Here is a 20,879-nt window from a genome sequence, read left to right on the forward strand (position 1 = left end):
ATAGAACACAATAAACTGTTACAACAACAACTGTTGTCTTTGTTGTTGTTTGACTTTTGTTTGTGTTCACAAACGTAGTACCTCTTGTGTTCGCACTATCTTCGTCACCATTTTTTATAGTGCGTCTTGACAGTTGTTCGTATGAAATTTCGAAAATGGGCTTAAGCTTGCGACCCGTAAGACAGGTAAATAAAACGAATCAAACCCAAAAACTACATGGGAAAATCGCCGTCAAGCTGATCAACGTTTTGCCAACACACACAAAGAAATTTGTGTGAGTGCGTTTATACATGTGCAGAAAGTGTGCGTACATGAGCAGATAATATGCTGCTAGGCAAATTTATAACAAGTAAAGTCACTAGCCCAGCTGATGGAATTTTCCAATTCCAAAGTTGTTTCCAAATCCCACTAGAACGTCAATTGCTGTGGATTTTAAAATTTCTTCACCAGTGGGAATTTGTTTGTTAGTGTGAAATTTCGAAGTCTGTTGCGCCACCATCCACAGTGTTGTATAGTTGATTTCGTTGTTAAATTTGCCTAGATATACGAGAAAGAAAATAACAACAAAGATAATGCAAACAAAAATCTGTAATCTTAAAACCGTCAAACGGGGCCGTCTGTTCGCGTGAGACCACCTTTTTAAATCCAAATTGGCTTTTGACGTTCTAGTGGAATTTAGATACAACTCTAAAATTGGATAAGCTGACATACTGATTTTAGTTTGTATAAATTTGCCTAGCCTATAACTATACTAAATTTCTTTACGTTTATACGAATAATTGGCCAATTGGAGTTGTAGCTTTTCCATCCCAGCTGATTGATTACCTTTACTTCGTATTGCTTATTTTAATATTTACAAAGTTTCATTGATTATAAAGAATTTGATCTTACGAAGAATTTAATGTTGTTTAGATCTTTTGCCTTACTCCAGTTTCGCCAGGCTCTAGGAATAATAAGAAGTGTGTAAGTGAAAATCTGAAGATGACATCATAACTTTGATGCGATGAGAGTTAAGTTATTTGGTCATATTATTCACAGAGAGACGCATCATCATCGCCAGCTAGTTTCGTCAATTTGCACAGTGAACAGGAATAAATATTCGACAAAGGAAATACCAACTATGAGTCTAAATCAAACTGATACCCACGTGAAGTTAAGGTAATAAAGTTGCAATTTTTATTTGTGTCGGTGCTTCACACAATTTTTGTTGAGCCTTTCAGTTTTTTTTTATTGACATAGGAGCTTTACGGCAATTGCAAATTTAAAATTCGCTTTATTATAAAATTTGTTGGTCAGTTTAAGGTTGTTCGTAATTCCATATGATTTATGGTTATTCGTTTAAAGAAATATATACGAAAGTATAATTCTAGGTTAGGCTTGTCTATCATAGTCTCAAAGGCTCTAAAAGGGCATTTTAACCCCTTTTGTTACATATATTCTATAACCTGTTGCCGTTTATTTTAAAAAACATACGTGGAAAATTGTCAGCATTTGACCGGCATTTTGTATCACATATAAATAACGTAGATCGTTTTATCCTTAAAATATTTATATAATGTCCCGAAAATAGAGTTGCACTCCCCGTAATAATTGTACAAACATTTACTGAATTAGTGATTCGTCCATCTACCACAAATGGTAAGAGCGCAAAAAAACTACCAGGAGCAGTTTACTTTTAAATTAAATCAAATAAAATGTAGTAGTAGTAGTAATTTATTCGTTCTTATGAATATGTAGCTAATGCTAAATTGTTCTATTAAGCTTGTATTTACTGTAAGTTTAATAAATACATAAATAAATAAAATATTATTGTATTTAATAGTATTTCCAAAAATTAAATTCAAGTTTTAAACTGATTATAAGAATACCCGACATGGAATAGCTGTGAGCACCACACCAGCTGGCACATTGAAGTCCGATCTGTGTGGTGTTCATTGCTGTCAAGAGAAGCTTAGCTGCGAGCTACCGGGCGCGTCCACAGGTTACGGATAGTGGAATGGTCCATCCGGAGTAGCAGTAACTGCAGTCGCGGACAATCAGCGGTATCGAGCGGAGAGTCTCAGTGAGAGGTCGGGTGGCACCGGCTCTTGCACAAATACATAGTGCCTACGATGCTCGATGTGACTAGGCGAGTTATTGCAACATTTTAATAACCAATGTCCACCCTGTTCCCGCGACGATCGGACTGTAAGGAGCTTGCTTACCTAAAGGATCTTGACGAGGATCGCCACCCCCACATGAAAATATGGTTACAACAACAACCATATTGACTATGTGACATTAATCTAAAGTTGCCTTTCCCAACCAATTAACAATTGAGTTTATTATTTTTACATTAATGTTGCAATTTCTTCGAAGTTATGAAATTGATATAACTTTTTACTTTATTTCAAAGAAATTCATGAATTAAACATTTTCTGTAATTTAATACACTTGGAACATTATTATAAAATTGTTCCCAGCTATATTTACTTCACCATTTAATAAGCTAATTAGCTCTATTTCTTCTAATTGACTCTCCTAAACAAGGTTTGAATTTGCTTTAGCTGTGACTATGAAAAATAAACAAGCAACAGCTAAACCAAGTAAAAAAAATCAGAACTAACATGACTTCCCAAAGCTTTCAACAGTATAAATTACTGTATTGCATTATAAAGATCTATGATATTAAAATTTAAGTTGTCTCCAATATAATTAATGTCGTCTTGTTAATGAATGTGCTTTTGAGGAAAAAATGCATGTGCATATATCCTAATTTATTACGTATCCCCTGAAGGTGTCAACAAAAATTGACGAAACGTTGGGACAAATGAAATAAAAAGGAATTTTTATTTACGTTTTTGACTGAAAAAAGTTCAAACAAAGTTAATTTTCTGTGTTGTTACTACTTTCTAATATTTTGAACCTAAAATTGTCTAATTGAGTCTGTAAAGGACTGCCACTCTTACCTTACCTAATCCCTAGTTCACTCATAGTTGGGTATATGCAATTAAATGTTGAACAGTATTATTTACATAAGGTGCACTGCGTACACAGAAAAAAATCACACAAAAATGTTCGGTTAAAAAATTTTACTAATAATAAAATCGGTTTCAGTTAAAAAATTTATTGATTTAATCATTTTCTAATTGAACATAATTTTTTTTCAATTACAGTCGTGATTGAATTTTTTTGCCAAAATTATTGAGTCAATTAATTTTTTGATTGAATGTGAAAAATTTGTCAATCACAATCGTTATTCAAATATATTGCTTAAGTACATTCAGTTAAAGGCTACTTCGCCCCCTACAGCAAAGAACAAATGTCAAGAAAACTTTTTCAATTAAAATTTTAATTGAAACTAAAAGTGGTTTTAATTAAAAATTAATTGAATCAATAAGTTTTTTAATTGAATACGGATTTTTTTTTTTTTGAATTTTAATCGTGATTGAAATTTAGAAAATTTTTATAGTATATATATTTTAATATATTTTGTATATTAAACATAAGAAGTACTTCATTGTAATTTGTTTAAATTGGCCACTGTGTGGCTTCAAGTTGCATTATCTGAATATAATAAAATGAAAAAATTAATTGATTCAATCATTTTTTTAACTGAAACTCAGCCTTTTTCAATTACGCTTGTGATTGAAGTTTTTGTCGTTTTCAATTAAAAAATTTAATGCTTCAATAATTTTTTTTTAACTGAACTTTAAAAAAATGTATATATAAATTTGATTGCAAATTTTATATATTAATTTAACAAGAACGATCGTTTAGACTCTAAATTTTTTTTCTTTATTTATTTATGATAGTAATACAAAAGCCTTCGTGGCCAAAAACGCATTGCTAAGAACATATTCCCAAATAGAAAAACTTATACCTACATGTATATACAAACTTTATACATAATCAAATTCATATACGAAAATTCAATTGGCTTCCCCGCCTTAACTTACTTTACTCGCCTTAACTACGCACTCAATTACAAATTAAAAAGTAAAACAAGTCCTTAGCTGGTTGGCATTGCAAAAAAAAAAGAAATCCGAGACAATTATATCTAGATAAAGTCCGATCGTAATTTGGGACGGTATTGCGGGAGGCTTAGAACAATTCACTGATTAAAATGTCAGCGTCATCGGTTAATAACTAAAGCTTTTATGGGTTTTTGACCCTTTGTCGGCAGATCGGTCTATATGGCAGCAAGAAGCAAGGCAAGAACTTAAACAGCGTGCAGCAAAAAGACGCCAAATTTCAGCCCAATATCTCAATTTTTGAAGGCTTTAGAGCGATTAAAACAGACGGACGGACAGAGACACGGACAACGTTAAATCGGCTCTGCCTTGGCATATCTATCTGATTTAATTTGATTGATTTGTTTGTGTTAACCTACAACAAGATTTCAATTATCTTATAATTATAGTATGCGAAGTAACATTGGTAAACAATGATGGTTCACAAAAGGTTACAAACAAAAAAAAAAAAAAAAAATAAGTACAAATTAGCATAAACTCTTTAAAAGAAAAAAAAATAATTAGAATACAGAAAAAATATCAAAACAAATTTTATGTTTTTATAATACAAGAATAGAAAAAATATAAAATTGGTGTATTTCCTTGAAAATAGTTTATGAGAGACTTTTTAAAGTGTTTTGCGTTGCCTGTGGATTGTATCGGTGGGGGCAGTGAGTTTCATAAGCGGATTGCATTTACAAAGAACTGCCATTCAGAAATCAATAGGCGATACCGAGGTTGGTTTTTTTTTTAATTTTATTTCTATTACAATTGAGTTTAAAGCTCATCTAGTATTTTTACAATATTTGTATGATCTGCTTAGTACTAATACTTATCATTAGTAAGCACAATAGTTGAGAAGTAATTCGACAATTACACTCTAATTTTTAATGATTTGCTTAAAATTAGTTGACCAAATCCAACGGAACAGTCCTTTGCAGCCTTCTTGTGGACAATACCGCCGATTATCGGCGACTGCCGTTGCAACTACTCCGTATGGAGCATTCTACAGCTTCTCGTGACAGCAATGAACCCCACACAGATTGGATCTCCGTGTTTTGTTGTTTCAGTTTGTTTTGTTCTTTCGTCTGTTTGATTCTGTTGAGTGTCTCGATCCAGGAACTCGGCGACTAAGATGGGGTGCGTCCCGAGGGATCTGGGTCTGAGTGGAGTAGGTCTGGCTGGGCAGTTAAACAGGTGACATGTGTCGTATGGTCCCAGGTCACAATCGGGACATCCTGCACGTCGGCATCAGTCCTTGGTCTGTAGGAGTTGAGGCGGCTGTATCTGCCGTATCGTAATTGAGCCAGAACTACTCTGGTTTGGCGAGGGAGGTCAATTACTTCAGGCGCAATGGAAGGCGGTCGTGCTCCAAGGACTACATTAACGGCATGAATGTTGTCTGGACCCACTTAATATGCCGCTTTATCTAGAGGTTCTCTCTTGTAGCGCTGAACCTCATGCTCTAGATCATGTAGATCTACCTTAAGACTTCTGGACGATGATCTGGATGGTCTCTGCGATAACAGCCCAAAAGGTATGTCTTGTAGTTATGTCTTCGCACTGGTAGGATATTTAGGACATGAGAACGTCACAGTTCGAAGGGCGGCATTCTGATTATTATTCCACTGCGTGTCACAGAGTTGACGAGACCACACTGGCGCTACATAACTAACCACAGACCGGCCAATTTGAGAGCTCTTACACATCCTTCCCACATGCCACAACTATTTGCTATAAAGTCGTGAATGTTAGCATATCTCCCAAGTAACAATTTTTATTTACTATTTCTATATCCCGTCACGGGATAGCTGTGAGCGCCACACAGGCTGAAACATCTCGAGTTCATACGGAGTAGCTGCAACGGCAGCCGAGTGGCACCGGCTCTTGCATAAATCCCGAGTGCCTATGATGCTCGACATGACAAGGCGAGTTATTGGCGTCTTTAAATAACCAATGGCCAAATGGTTCCCGCGGCGATCGGTCCTTCGGACCGGAACTCATACAAGAGCTTGACGAGGATCGCCACCTCAACATGAAGATGTAGCTACAACAACAACAACAACAACAACTTTTTCTATATTCTGATTTCGATATGACCATTTATTTTCTCCAGGTAATCGACCTCCGAACACCATTGTCTTTGATTTCTCCAGATTAGCCATAAGATCCCATTGTATACAATACTCCTTAAGCATAAGTATCATATTTTGCAAAACCACTCTCTCTTCTGCCAGTACTACTATATCGTCTGCATATAATTACACTCTAACGTTGATGTCCTCCAACATTGACCCCCTTCCAGCCACTTAAATTAAATGTTGTTAATATTACAGAGGGATATGATTTAAGTAAACATAATCGGCAGTAAATTTATGTTGGAGGCTTTTGTTTTGCAATGTTTTCAGGCTAAATAACATTGAAAAAAGCGAACAGGATAATCGAGAGTATAGGGGACTACAATTAAAGAATGGCCTCAAAGTTCTACTCGTTAGTGACGTTGGCACCGACGTTTCTGCCGCAGCCTTATCCGTGCAAGTTGGGTAAGTTGAAATTTACTTCATTTTTCGACCATCGCCATATTTATAGTTGATTTTCTTACAGGCATATGTCGGATCCGGATACACTACCCGGACTGGCACATTTTTGCGAGCACATGCTATTTTTAGGCACAGAAAAGTATCCGAACGAGAACGACTACACGACGTATCTTTCGCAAAGTGGGGGTTCGTCTAATGCAGCCACCTATCCTCTGATGACTAAATATCACTTCTACGTTGCTCCAGATAAACTAGACGGCGCATTAGATCGATTTGCACAATTCTTCATCGGCCCATTATTTACACCGAGTGCCACAGAACGTGAAATCAATGCTGTAAGAATTGTTTTTTGTTTTCCTTTTCTTAATTCAGTTGAACACCGGAAGTTTCTTCGGACAGGTTAATTCAGAACACGAAAAGAACATTTCGAGCGATGAATGGCGTATAAAACAAGTGCATAGGCACTTGGCGAAGACAGGTCATGCGTATAACAAGTTTGGGAGCGGGAGTAAACGCACACTTTATGAAATTCCCAAGCAGCAAAATATAGAAGTAAGAGATGAATTGCTCAAATTTCACAAAGAGTGGTACTCTGCAAACATAATGAGTTTAGCAGTAATTGGAAAAGGTACTTATATTTAGTAATTCCTAAGCTTTGCGTCGAATCCTACACATCTACATCTAACGTCTCTAAAGAAAACCTCATAATTAGTTAACTTTTGTTTTTAGATAGCCTCGAGGAACTTGAAGAGATGGTGCTACAGAAATTCGCGGAAATCGAAAATAAAAGCGTGCAAATACCAAATTGGCCACGTCAGCCATATGACGATAATCAGTACGGGCAGAAAGTACTTATTGTGCCGGTCAAAGATCTGCGTTCCATAACGATTAGCTTTACGACGGATGATCTCACAGAGTTTTATAAAACCGCTCCAGATAGCTATTTCACACATTTGCTAGGACATGAGGGAAAAGGAAGCATACTGTCAGAGTTGCGCAGATTGGGTTGGTCTAATGATCTGCTAGCCGGACATCAAAATATTCTAAATGGATTTGGATTTTTTGAAATTCACATTACTCTCACACAGGATGGTGTCGACCATGTTGACGACATTATTCAAATTGTTTTTCAATATTTTAAAATGCTGCGCGAACTTGGCCCACAGAAATGGATATTTGATGAATGTGTCAAAATTAATGAGATGCGATTCCGGTTCAAAGAGAAGGAGAAACCAGAAAAGTTAGTAACCAACGTTGTTTCGTGTATGCAGGTATACCCATTAGAGCAAGTGCTAACAGCGCCTTATTTAAACGATGAGTGGAAGCCAGAGTTAATAACAAAGCTGTTGGACGAACTTATACCATCCAAATGCCGTGTAATAGTAATTGGACAAAGCTACGCAGAACAAGCTGATATGTCGGAACCGTACTACCAAACTAAGTACACAACGTTGAAAATAGAAAGGGAAACTATGAAGGTTAGTTAATTTGATACATTAATACACACGCATCTGCTTTTTATGTTTAATATTCTGCATTTTTACGTAACGTACCTTTTAGAAATGGGAGGAGTGTGAGTTGAATAAAAATTTGGCTCTTCCGCTCCCAAATGCATTTATACCCGAAAAGTACGACCTGGCTCCGTTCGACCATGATTTATCTAAACATCCCGTAATTATTATGGATACTCCTATATTACGAGTATGGCATAAGCAGGATAACTTCTATTTGAAGCCAAAAGCCTGCATGTCATTCGATATGTCCAACCCGATTGCATATTTGGATCCTCTCAATTGCAATTTGAACTATCTCATGGCGTCTCTTATTAGAGACCAGTTGAATGAATATTTATATGATGCGGAATTGGCCGATTTGAAGCTGCAGGTTGGAAATAAGTCGAATGGAATTGACGTAAGTAAGACACAAATAATTTAAATGCATTAGTAATGGCACGGAACGTCTATATGCAGATAGCTATAAGAGGATACGATGACAAACAGGTGGTTCTTTTGGATAAGCTTCTCGGTCATCTGTTTGACTTTGAGGCGAACGAAAAACGCTTTGATATCCTCAAAGAGGAGTATAAGCGCGATTTGGCCAATTTTAATGCTGAACAACCATATCAACATTCAATTTACTACCTAACCCTGCTTTTGGCTGAGAACGTATGGTCAAATTGTGAACTTTTAGACGCTATTGAGTGTAAGTAGAAGAACAAAGTCATTGATCCAAGTCCAGTTAATATTGCTATGATTCTGTCTTTGGGAAGTGGTGACATACGAGAGGGTTCTGAGTTACGCCAAAGAGTTTTTCTCCCGACTACACACCGAATGTTTCATTTACGGCAACATAACAAAACAAAAAGCTCAGGAGATAGCTGGTATGGTGAATAAGCGACTAGAAGACACAAATGCCCGAGTATTGCCGTTATTGGCTAGGCAAATGCTACCTAAAAGGGAATATAAACTATGTCCAGGTATTTATTAACCTAATTGTGTTTCAAGTCAAGTCAATTTTTTGAAAATTAAAACGTAAAACCTCTAAGGCGACAGCTATTTGTTCGAGAAAGAAAATGACTTCCATAAGAGTAATTGCACCCAATTGTACATTCAGTGCGGACAGCAATCTGACCGCAGCAACAATATGGTAAATCTTATCTCGCAAATTTTAACAGAGCCATGTTACGATTGTTTAAGGACAAAGGTACGCTGCACATCGTTATTAAATTGTCGTCGTAATACAAATTACATTTGCGTTTTTTTTTTCATTTGGAAAATCATCCATCGCGAAAACAACAGGAGCAGCTGGGTTACATTGTCTTTAGCGGACCGAGGAAAGTAAATGGCGCCAACGGCATAAGAATCATTGTGCAATCAACGAAACATCCATCGTTTGTAGAAGAGCGTATTGAGTCATTTTTGCAAAACTATGTGGTAAGTACTTAAAACCTTTGCCGCACCCATAATGCTGCAACACAAACATTTGCAGAACGTCATAGAGGAAATGCCAGAGGAGGAATTTGAACGACATAAAGAAGCGTTGGCAGTCAAAAAACGAGAGAAACCCAAAACTGTTTTTTCGCAGTTTTCACAATTCTATAACGAAATTTCATTGGCGCAATATCATTTTGATCGAAACGAGGCAGAAATTGCTATATTGCGCAACATTACTAAGGATGAATTGCTCGAGTATTATAAAGTAACTAGATACAAATTTGGATATAAAAAAACATTATTGTAAATTGATTTCCCTTTTAAGAAATTCATAGCCACTGAAAGCCCCGAGCGAAGGGTACTTGCAGTTCATATTGTTTCAACCCAAAACCAGGATGAGAATATCGCTACCAATGTCGATCGTCGTCATGCTAGAATTTCTGACTTAGTCGCATTCAAGTCTAGCAAAGAGCTATTTCCGCTCTCGTCTCCTTTCCTTAATATCAAAGCAAAGGGGGCACGAAGCAAATTGTAATACCGGTTAAATACATACATGTAAGTTTTGTGTTTGTTTTCAATTTGTATATATTCTCTAGACAATGTATTGAACATTTTACGCAATAAAGTTAATGGCAGTAAATAAAGAGGAGGTTGCTGGGTATTGGATCAACTATTACATATTTATTTAAAAAACAACACAGCAAACAAATAATAAAAAAAAAATAATCAACCAATCAATAGTTGATTTTATTCTACCAAGAAATATTCCTCAATAGTTGCGCGTCACCAATTACAAATTAAAATACCCGCCACGGTATAGCAGTGAGCTCGACACAGGCTGAAACATTGAGGTTTGATCTGTGTGATGGCGTTGTTGTTGTAGCCACATTTGCAAGTAGAGGTAGCGGTCCTCGTCATGTAATGACGAGGACCGTAAGCAAGCTCGTTCCGCGGTTCCGCGGTTATTTAAAGGCGCCAATAACTCGCCTTGTCATATCGAGCATTTAAGCAGGAGCCGGTGCCGTCCGGCCTCTCACTGAAACTCTCCACTCAATACCGCTGATTGTCCGCGACTGCAGTTGCAGCTACTCCGTATTCGAAGCATCCGCAACCTGCGGACGCGTGCGGTAGCTGTATGGTGTTAAAAGTTATTCCCTGCCGGAATAAGTTAAAACTAGCAGAAATGCGCTGCTGACGACGGGTTTTTGGCAGCTCAGAAACTGCAGTCCAGCAAATCTTTTGACCACTTTTTAATTCTGCAGTTTAGGTGCGCAATAACCAGCGGATTTTGAAACAGCACCAAACCCGACTTGTTGTATAAGGGTCAAGATTCTCGTTAAAAGACGTCAAAACTAAACAAGTAAAAGCACGTTAAGTTTGACCGGGCCCAATCTTATATACCCTTCGCCATGGATCGCATGTGACAAGTTCTTTGAATGACTTTTTCAAATATATAAGAGCTATATCAAGTTATAGATCACTTGTCATGGCTGTAAGAAGTCGCAGAAAAATACCACCTCCAACATATCAGGCAAATCGAGTAAAAGCTGCGTCCTCCAGAGGCTCAGGAAGTCAAATTGGGGGGCCGGTTTATATGGCAGCCCCATATATCAGGTTATGAACCGATTTGGACCATACTTGGTACAGTTTTTGAAAGTCAAAAAACGCTACGTTGAAATTTTCATTGGCTGGTCACAACATGGATCGATTTGGCCCATTAACAATCCACACCGAACTATACTAATAAGAAGTATCTGCTTTACTCCTCCCAAAGTAAGACATTGTCTAGATCGTCTTAAATGTCATGGCGAAATAATAGAAAAAGAGATGAAAAGCAGCTAGCGAGCGCTAACCATTAATAAAAATATAGGAAGTTATTAATCATGGCACAATGTGATAATAAATATTGGAGACAAGAATTCAAAATATAAACATTACATTGTGTACAGCGTATTTAATCATTGAAAGAGATCAGAGGAAATATTCTTATGAAGAAGTCCATTTGCATCGTTCAGAATCAATTCACGTTGATAGGTATTTCGGTTCATTTTGCCTTTACAATTTATAAGAGCGAAACGACTCGTTTGCCACAAAAAAAAGAGTCACTCAAAGCATGTGAGCCCAAATAAATGCCTAAATAACACAGTCCTGGATAATGCCAAAAAAATAAAAATTGAATTGAAAAGAAATATATGTATGTATAAAATAAAGAAAATGTTACCGAAAAAGCAAGAAAGAATAAATGTTAACAATAGTGCATCATAACATTGACGTTGGAGTGTGAAAAAATGCAATTTCCAAAACATCACACTAGTATGAACGGTTGAGATGTTTTTCAAAACGAGTCGATGTGGGCATAGCATTAGCCTTTACCTTATCAGCATTCAAAACCTGGGCAGAAATGCAGTTTACGAGGAAAATGGCAAAAAAAAACCCAATTTTTTGTACGCCTCCCTAAATTGAGCCCATGAACACGAATATGAAGTCCTTTTTTGGGGTCCTTCCCCTCATCAAGTGAATCTTTATGGAATATAGGCTGCAGGTCCTTGAGAATTTTGAACCTCTTTTGACAAAATTGGAACAAAATGTGTAGGTGTATGTTAAAAAGTTTAAATTTTTTTCATGCTCTTATTCTACCCATAATTTCCTTTAATTTGAGTAACATATTGCCTATATTCGGGGTCATTTCACTTTTCACGTGAACAACTGTCGAACTCTATATAAAAAAATTGTAAATGAAAAATGTGGAAAAATTAAAATGCTTTTTTAATTTAATTTAATTTGCTCATTTATTAGTCAAGTCGTTACACCATATATGACTACAACACTACAAAATTAACAATTCATAAAAGTTTTCTTAAAAATAAATCAGGAATTAAATACTACTCAGAAATAGCTAATCTCATAAATTTAACTAATATTACCAATAATAATTTTTAGTACATATAATAAAAGTTAATATAATTTTTTTTTTAATAAATCAGGAATTAAATTATATTTTTAGGCTAATGACTTAAAAGAAGCAATTAAAAATCGTTGTTGTTGTACACTGAGGCGGCAATACTTGCCGATGAAGGATTCCACAGGGTCAATCCGGTAGGTACAACCGGCTGCCATGGGATTGAATTAGAAATCGTTTTAAATAGTTGCAACAAAAAATGGAATACTAATCCTAAATACAGTTAAAAAAGAGAAGAAAAGTATTGACAATTCAAGAAAAGAAAAAATCGATGTACCGTTTTTGGCAAGAGCTCTAATAAACAAGTTCACACGATGAGTATGATCATAATGTGCCGTATAATAGGCCTATAATAAGCCTTTTATACGGCACACCATGATCGTACTCATCGTGTATACGTGTTGATTAGAGTTTTTGCCAAAAACGGTGCTTCGATTTTTTCTTTTCTTTAATTTCATTTAATTTTCCACACATTTTCTCTCTTTCTATAACTTTATTTGGACAGAACGTGCTGTATAATATCTGTCAAGTAATGACTACAACAATTTTGTGTAAAGGGTAATAGGTAGACGTCAATCATTGAAAAAATCAAATTATTTATGATTATTCAGCCATGACTGATAGTTGTGGGTATGTGTGACGCATACACCCTTATTTTCACCACTATTATTACAATGATGTGCCATGTAAAGTCTTTTATCGATAACAATTTTTTAATTGCTGGGCCCAAGTAGAACTGAAGACTGGCTGAAATTAACCACTTAAATGTATGATGAACACACGGATGTACCAAATCGAATTATATAGGTTTTTTGAGATTTCAAATTGTTCCGACTTGCCTCTGTGAATTGAGAATAGATGCACTGCATATATACACAGAAAAAAAATAAAAATCAGTTTCAATCACGAAATTAATTGTTCCAATTAATTTTTAATTAAAACTGTTTCAATCACGAAAGTGATAATATCAATCCCATGGCAGCCGGTTGTACGTACCGGATTGACTGTGTACTGTATTGACTCAGTGTACAATATACAATATATACAATATTTTCAATTAAAAAAAATTATCAACATTTTTTAAATTTTCAATTAATTTTTTAATTGATCCACCGTAGCGCAGATGTTAGCATGTCCGCCTATGACGTTGAACGCCTGGGTTCGAGTCATGGCAAGAACATCAGAAACAAAATTTCAACAGTTTCCTCTCCTTATACGGGCGACATTTGTGAGATACTGAAAAAATTATTGACATTTTCAATTATATTTGAAAATTGTTTGCTCCCATCGATTTGTCGAAATGTGAGACGTATGGGTTTTTGAAATCTTCTTCCTTTTACAATGTAGGACACAATATAACAATATATATATATATATATATATATATATATATATATATATATATATATATATATATATATATATATATATATATATATATATATATATATATATATATATATACATATATATACATATATATATATATATATATATATATATATATATATATATAAAGGGTGATTTTTTGAGGTTAGGATTTTCATGCATTAGTATTTGACAGATCACGTGGGATTTCAGACATGGTGTCAAAGAGAAAGATGCTCAGTATGCTTTGACATTTCATCATGAATAGACTTACTAACGAGCAACGCTTGCAAATCATTGAATTTTATTACCAAAATCAGTGTTCGGTTCGAAATTTTGACAAATTTTGTTCAGCGATGAGGCTCATTTCTGGTTGAATGGCTACGTAAATAAGCAAAATTGCCGCATTTGGAGTGAAGAGCAACCAGAACCCGTTCAAGAACTGCCCATGCATCCCGAAAAATGCACTGTTTGGTGTGGTTTGTACGCTGGTGGAATCATTGGACCGTATTTTTTCAAAGATGCTGTTGGACGCAACGTTACGGTGAATGAACACATTTCGAACCGAACACTGATTTTGGTAATAAAATTCAATGATTTGCAAGCGTTGCTCGTTAGTAAGTCTATTCATGATGAAATGTCAAAGCATACTGAGCATCTTTCTCTTTGACACCATGTCTGAAATCCCACGTGATCTGTCAAATACTAATGCATGAAAATCCTAACCTCAAAAAAATCACCCTTTATATATATATATATATATATATATATATATATATATATATATATATATATATATATATATATATATATATAATTTTTAAGCACCATATTACATGTGCTTAAGTAAAATCAATTGAAGGTTACACAGAAAAAATTGCAAAAAGAATTTCAATTATAAATATAATCACAAAAAAATTGAAAAACATGGTTCAATTAAGAAAAATATTCATTCAATTAAAAAATTTGCTGAAATCGGATCTATTAATGAATTTGTATTATTGATTAATAATTTTGTAACTTGGATTTATGAAAAACTCAATAAAACAATTTATTTCAAAACTGTCCCTTCTCTCAAATAACATGTTTTACCAATTTAATAAAAGGAAATAATTTATATTTTTGTATTATTAAAAATATTTTTTTTATTGGATTAAGTTGCTGATGTGCTAAAGCGAGGACGTCGAGTGTGAACATCTTTACCGACAGTAAAATTGCCATAAGGGCAATAACAACCAGGACGGTAAGGTCACGAACAGTCTTGCAGTGTAAGGAGATTAACGCCTTCTCTGAGGATGGCAACGGAGTAAGGGAAATGAAAGGGCAGACGATTCGGCGGCGAAGGCAAGAGGACTGCCCTCAATAAACGTGGTTAACCCGAAGCCTTTCGGGTCGACGCAGTCCGACATTGTAGAACATCGTAGGTCTGCGAAAATCCTATGGGGGGATCCAGATCGTGAGAAGACGATGTTATTACTGAAAGGAAGCAAAAAGAGGTCAGTATTGCTATTGGTATCATAATGGGACACATAGGACTACGAGCTCACTTATGAGAAATCGGGGCGGCATGTGATAGCATGTGTAGGGCGTGCGGGGAAGATGATGAGACGTTGAAGCATTTCCTTTGTCATTGCACTGCTTTCGCGTCTAACAGATACCGGCTCTTAGGTGGAGACACAATTCCAGACATGAACCAGCTAAGGGGAGTGGTATTGAAATTGAAATAAATACCAATCTTAGCGTTTTGCGCACAATACCACGAAATCTAGATCCACATGAAGGCATACTGCATTTGTTATCTTCCGTCATCAGCATCGATTTCCAAGCCAATATAGTCTCAATAGGGATAAAAACATATTAAAATAAAATAATGGTTATTAATACCTCGTCTACCTTCTTCCATGTCCTCAAATTTGTTTCGTTTGGAACCAAGGCGGATTTATAAATGTGGTCTCACGCGAAAAGCTGTTAACAGCCGCCAGATTTTTGTTTGCATTCTCATGTACGCACACGTATGCAAAACGTCGCAAAATGTCTATCAGCTTGATGGCAAGATGGCGGATTGCACCATATGATTTGTGGTTCTTTTACAAATTAGAGCACCTTTTATTGTTTGGCCATGGTTTGGAACGTACTTATTTCATTTTTTCGCATTCTAGTTTTTTCTGCTTCACACTATTTCAAGATAACACTTTTAAAAATATATTGTTTTTATTTAACAATTATTAATTAATGAATCATTTTATTTTATTGAGGGATAAATAAAAACCACATTTTCTATTTTTCTTGATAGTTTTTTGTCTACCACGCCGCTATGTGTCTGTCTATGGTAGAAACTAGACATATATTTGGCTCATTCGCACTTCTTCACATTACATATGTGTGAAAGAGGACACAACAGGACGCAGAAATAGATACTCCCAATTTGTATTATTAAATAACAATTAAATTCGTAGAATTAAAATATGCTCAACGAATGTCTTCTTTGCCAATAACTTGCCATGATACAAAAAAAAAATCGGAATTCAATGTTGAAAATAATTAAGGCAATTAACACCATTTATTTTATTGTGTGATAATAAATAAAATTGCTTTTAAAAAAATTTAATCACGATTGTGATTGAAAATAGCTTCAGATACAATTAAAAATTTATCGAATCAATTTTTAACTAAAAATATCAAACATTTCAATCACGATTGTAATTGAAAAAAAAAATGTACTTAGAATTTTTATTTATAGATTTACAATTCACTTATGCGAATAAAGCGAGTCGCAGTTTCATTCATGTCAGGCGATTTTGGTAAAAGTTTCTATTTAGGTAATGTCTTTATCGATTTCCAAAGCTGATAATCGATACTTATCGATTTTATATTTATATATTTATACAACCATGAGATTTTGATCAGCATCATTTTACCATTTACTTCACGTAAAAGTCTTAAAAGTACATAAGTAAAGTTGTTGAGTGTTTGTTTCTCACGGCCATTCCCGTTTTTACTTCGGATTCGATTCTTTGATAATTTAAAGGAGTAATGAAAATATAGAATATGTGAATAATTAGACGACTTGCATTCAAGCCTTAATTTGTAAAATTTTAAAACAGGAGAAAATTTGTATTTGTTTGTTGTGTGTACATAATTTACGCCTATCGTCTCGTTTCATCATTCCCTTTTTCAATTTGTGCGTTAAATTAAAAGAGAAACGAAAAGAAAAATATTTCAGTTAGCGTAAATATAGAAAAAACAACATAAAAATATAAAACGTTGTGTTGGGGAATATGCCTGTCTAGAAGCGTCCTTGTTATTTACATATAGTCCGAAGGACCCCGTCGCAGATGATATATTCAATAACATCGGGGTCTCAACAAATGAATTTATAGTAGACCCACTAAATTTCTATTCGCACAGCTATAATGGCGGGAAACCTGGTAAAGTGGTGGAAACATAAAATTCTTGGAGGATATAAACAATTTTCTGGTAAGTTTATGTTAATAAATCCTCAGGAAAAGCTATGAAAATTGAAAAAAAAAAATTAAAAAAGGCCCAAATAGTTTGAGAGCAAATATACAAAATATTCGATATCTGAAAAGTTTTGCTCAAATATCCCAAAGTAAGCGTCCAGTCATCAGTCGGTTTGTCTGTGTTCGGAAGTAGAAAACATGTTTCATGTATTGTACTCGACGAACAGACAGACAAATTGTGGCGGCGGGCCCATTCAAAGGTATAATAATTGATCGCTTTGAATAGCCGACGCCGACCCGCCACAGTAACGCTCAGCGAGATAAAATTTACTATGAGAGCAAGAAAAACAAAACATAAATCGGAGAACCGATGTAAACAAATGGTTGCTACGACAAAGAAACTATGCAGAGTTTGTGTGCGTGAGTGTGGTTGTTTTTTTTTTGTTCGACTTACTGAAGCACAGCAGAGATGAGAGCTAAAGCGAATGGTACGGTACTTTTTAGACGAAGAACACTTGTCACACTTGAATCGCTTGCGATTTTCCAAATTGTTCAATCGTTTTAATAAAAATAATTCATCGAAAATTTGTTGTACTTAAGAAATGAGCAGATGCTCCTATAAATTGAGACTGACAGCCTCAATCAAAACCTACAGCTTAAGCAGCAAATGCCTTTCTATAAATTTGTATAAATGATTGTGGTCTGAGATATTTCGTTATTGCATTGCCGTCTCTGATGCGCAGGAGACGTCGAGCGACCCGTGGACGGAATATTTCAAAGAAAATTCAAAATGAAAGGGGATGATGTTTCGTACACAATGAAAAATTGGTCAGCCATTCGTGATGCCGACGAAATTAGTACGCTCGTCGCCTATATATGTTCGCTTAAAGTATGCATTTCATTTAATAAATTTCCATAATCTGAAAATATGACGACGACGATATGAAATATGTATAAAATAATTTAACATTAAGACATAGATTCTTCTTGCGAGTAATGTTTATTCTCTACCAAATATCTTGTCCATTTTTCCAGTATTCGAAGTCAAACGCCTATGAGAATGAGAATTATATATCCGTCCTTTATGATGAAACAAAACTAGGTCACTTGAAGTGTTGCCGTTTTGGGCTTTTTCTATCAACTTTGTCCGTGGGCATTGAAAAATAATAGCATTTGGTCGGAGGGCTTGAAAAATTATAGGATTTGGCAGGATGGGCGGCTCAAATAGATTTTGAAAGTAAAAGTGGTACCTATATACCGTGTTGTATTTGTTGTTGTTGTAGCAGAGTGTTGTACACTGTGCGATTTTTTCGTTTGAAATATGTCATATTCGTGTTCTGCAAAAAATTTCCTTCAATTTGAGTACCATGTTGCCTTTATTCGGCTTTATTTCGTTTGACGAGGGTGAAGGCCCGTTTGGAGGCCCCCAGGCCCGAACCCCAAAGACGGACTTCATATTCATGTGCCTGGGGTATGCAAAAAATTTGTTTTTTATTTTGCGATTTTCCCCGTAAACTGCACTCCAGCCTAGTTTTGCATATATTTTCTTGGTAAAGGGTCACAGTCACTCGATCTGCTTAGGTTACAAGGAGAAAAACTGCAATTAAAACAAGATTTCAACTATACTCTTGTTTTTACATTTCTATAAAGAAATAACAGTTTTCTAATCACCTTGGAGTAACAGCTTTTAATGCATTTTCTACATTTTTAAACGTACCGCCTTACTGTCCCTATTATTTTGCAAAGCCTAAAAATGGACTTTTTGTAGCAAAGTGCTTTCTTGTAAAATGTCATTACATGTTTGATATATTCGTAACGGCAGTTGTTTTTGAATTCTACATTCATCAAAAAATTCTATAAAATTCTATTCTATAAATGATTTCATTTAGATCTCATTTTACGTGCTTTAGAATCCTTTATTTGTCCGTCTATCCGCTGTCCCTACTTTTTTGCACATAACTGTATGTTCATCGACTTGTTTTGCTTAACTCGTACATCACAATCGTTGAGACGTTTTGTAAATTTCTATTTCAAGACCCTGACGTAATTTTTATGATGCACTATTGTTAAGATATATTTTCTCTTCCAATATTCTGAGATAACCTGGTAGCGTATTAAATAACCAAGCTACTCGCACTGTAAATCAGTGTGCCATAAATGGTCTTACTCTGGAAATAACCAATTGATTAGCACGCACTGAGCGACAGAAGATAAAGCTTTCGGCTGAAAATTAGGAGCTCGGGTTTTAAAGATTTTGTAGAACAAAACGAGCAACCGAAAACTCACAAAATCCTGAAAAGAGCATTTCAAAAATTGGAGAATATATAACACACTACTCTGTTAATGGCTAGTTGCACCTTCATCATATTACAACCAGTGATCCCAGAAAAGACCTCAAGGCTATATAAAATATTCGGGAGGCAAGGCTATATAAACTGCGGGAGGCATTACCAAATCTGTATTGTAAAGCTGCCGAAGTGCAAGAACGGCGTGTGATGCAAACTGCAGACCATGAACATTCCACTAAGGAACTGGGGCAAACTTGAGTGCAGTCCGATTCAACTCAAGGGGCCTGCTTTTTAAAGCCGAGTCCGAGAGAAGTTTTTACATGGCATAATACCTCACAAATGTTGTCAGCATTACTAGGAGGGAAAGACCTTCGCTGTTAAAATGAGGTTTAAACGAGAGCTTGTCATCAATTATTAGGCCCAAACACTTCATGCTTTGAACAAATTCAATTTGCACTCCAATATATGACTACTCTACAGCATGCAACATCTATATAGCGAAAATCGCCTTTAATGATAAGTTGCACTTCGTCCGCATGGGCGTAAGGAACGTAACAATTCCCAATGGCATCAAATACATCTGTCAAAAAAAGTATAAAAAGAAGTGGACCCAGGACTGATCCCTGGGGAACCCCACTTTTTACTGGAAGAGTTGCCGAAGATATGCTATTGACATGAACATATCGCTCCCTCCCTGCCAGATAAGAATACATCAACTGCCCCCAAATCCATATCTCGTGGCTAATTTGGAAATCACATTAAAGTAATCCACTCTATTGAACGCCTTTTCAAGATCCAGTGATAGAAGAACACACATCTTGTGGTCAGATAGACAGCGTCTAATAGAGTCGGTTAAGCCAAGAAGGAGTGTAGTGTTACTTATACCACTACGAAATTTACACTGGTAATCATTCAAAAACATTCTACTCTCAATATATGTGTTGTTCCTTCAACACGTATTCTACTTTATAAACGTATAAAGTTGTCTGAAACTGAATAATCGACCAGACAATCACAAATTATGCATATCATTTATGTATATCAAAAATAATAGGGGACCCAATACACTACCTAGCGGTACCCCATGTTCCACCAAAGCCAATCCACTCTTCCAATTTTTTATTTGAACATGCAGTTTCCTATTACGCAAATAGGATGAAATAAATTCCAATTCGTGGCCACGAAAACCCTAATAATCAATTTTTTTCAAATAATATTGTATTCAATTATATTAACCTTTTTTACCATTTTTTCGGGATCACATGCCTTGAATGGCCCATTTTTGTAGAAAATGAGTTGTTTTGCCCTTATAATTTGTAAAGGCAAAACGGAACGTTT

The 20,879-nt window shown here is 35.4% G+C and overlaps 2 protein-coding genes and 2 long non-coding RNA genes across 5 annotated transcripts in view; 2 read left to right on the forward strand and 2 right to left on the reverse strand.

Moving 5' to 3' along the window:
* Nucleotides 1-797: 797 nt before the first annotated feature.
* On the forward strand, nucleotides 798-16,321 carry LOC106096173 (insulin-degrading enzyme). Of its 2 annotated transcripts, XM_013263773.2 has the most exons (14): nucleotides 798-963; nucleotides 1,039-1,158; nucleotides 6,401-6,535; nucleotides 6,597-6,867; nucleotides 6,932-7,160; nucleotides 7,262-8,010; nucleotides 8,093-8,443; nucleotides 8,503-8,734; nucleotides 8,802-9,008; nucleotides 9,078-9,235; nucleotides 9,331-9,465; nucleotides 9,521-9,730; nucleotides 9,791-10,020; nucleotides 16,086-16,321. In XM_013263773.2, the coding sequence occupies exons 1-13, from the start codon at nucleotides 902-904 to the stop codon at nucleotides 9,998-10,000; spliced, it is 3,069 nt and encodes a 1,022-aa protein (XP_013119227.2). In that variant the 5' UTR covers nucleotides 798-901; the 3' UTR covers nucleotides 10,001-10,020; nucleotides 16,086-16,321. The 2 variants fall into 2 exon arrangements, with proteins under 2 accessions (XP_013119227.2, XP_013119226.2); XM_013263772.2 differs by lacking the exon at nucleotides 16,086-16,321 and having other exon boundaries at nucleotides 9,791-10,114.
* Nucleotides 11,400-12,094, reverse strand: LOC106096178 (uncharacterized). The gene is made up of 2 exons (XR_001222872.2): nucleotides 11,687-12,094; nucleotides 11,400-11,613 (listed from the first exon to the last, which is right to left on the reverse strand). It is a non-coding gene; the product is annotated as an uncharacterized LOC106096178 (long non-coding RNA).
* Nucleotides 14,906-16,104, reverse strand: LOC106096177 (uncharacterized). Its single transcript, XR_009398790.1, has 3 exons — nucleotides 15,686-16,104; nucleotides 15,340-15,628; nucleotides 14,906-15,268 (listed from the first exon to the last, which is right to left on the reverse strand). It is a non-coding gene; the product is annotated as an uncharacterized LOC106096177 (long non-coding RNA).
* Nucleotides 16,322-16,705: 384 nt separating the features above from the next.
* Nucleotides 16,706-20,879, forward strand: part of LOC106096174 (protein naked cuticle) — a 32,289-nt gene continuing 28,115 nt past the window's right edge. The window contains exon 1 of the mRNA XM_013263777.2: nucleotides 16,706-17,269. Within this exon, the coding sequence (XP_013119231.2) occupies nucleotides 17,206-17,269 (64 nt within the window). The 5' untranslated portion in view covers nucleotides 16,706-17,205. The remainder of the gene's footprint in view (nucleotides 17,270-20,879) is intronic.

Source organism: Stomoxys calcitrans, chromosome 1 (genome assembly GCF_963082655.1).
Source record: "Stomoxys calcitrans chromosome 1, idStoCalc2.1, whole genome shotgun sequence".
Taxonomy (NCBI): domain Eukaryota; kingdom Metazoa; phylum Arthropoda; class Insecta; order Diptera; family Muscidae; genus Stomoxys; species Stomoxys calcitrans.

Excerpts from the sequence above, each read along its gene's own strand:
- LOC106096173 (XM_013263773.2), top strand. The coding sequence starts at position 902 with ATGTTGTTTAGATCTTTTGCCTTACTCCAGTTTCGCCAGGCTCTAGGA. Across the intron at positions 964-1,038 it reads CTAGGAATAATAAGAAGTGT|AGAGACGCATCATCATCGCC; the intron begins GTAAGTGAAAAT and ends TATTATTCACAG. Across the intron at positions 8,444-8,502 it reads ATAAGTCGAATGGAATTGAC|ATAGCTATAAGAGGATACGA; the intron begins GTAAGTAAGACA and ends GTCTATATGCAG.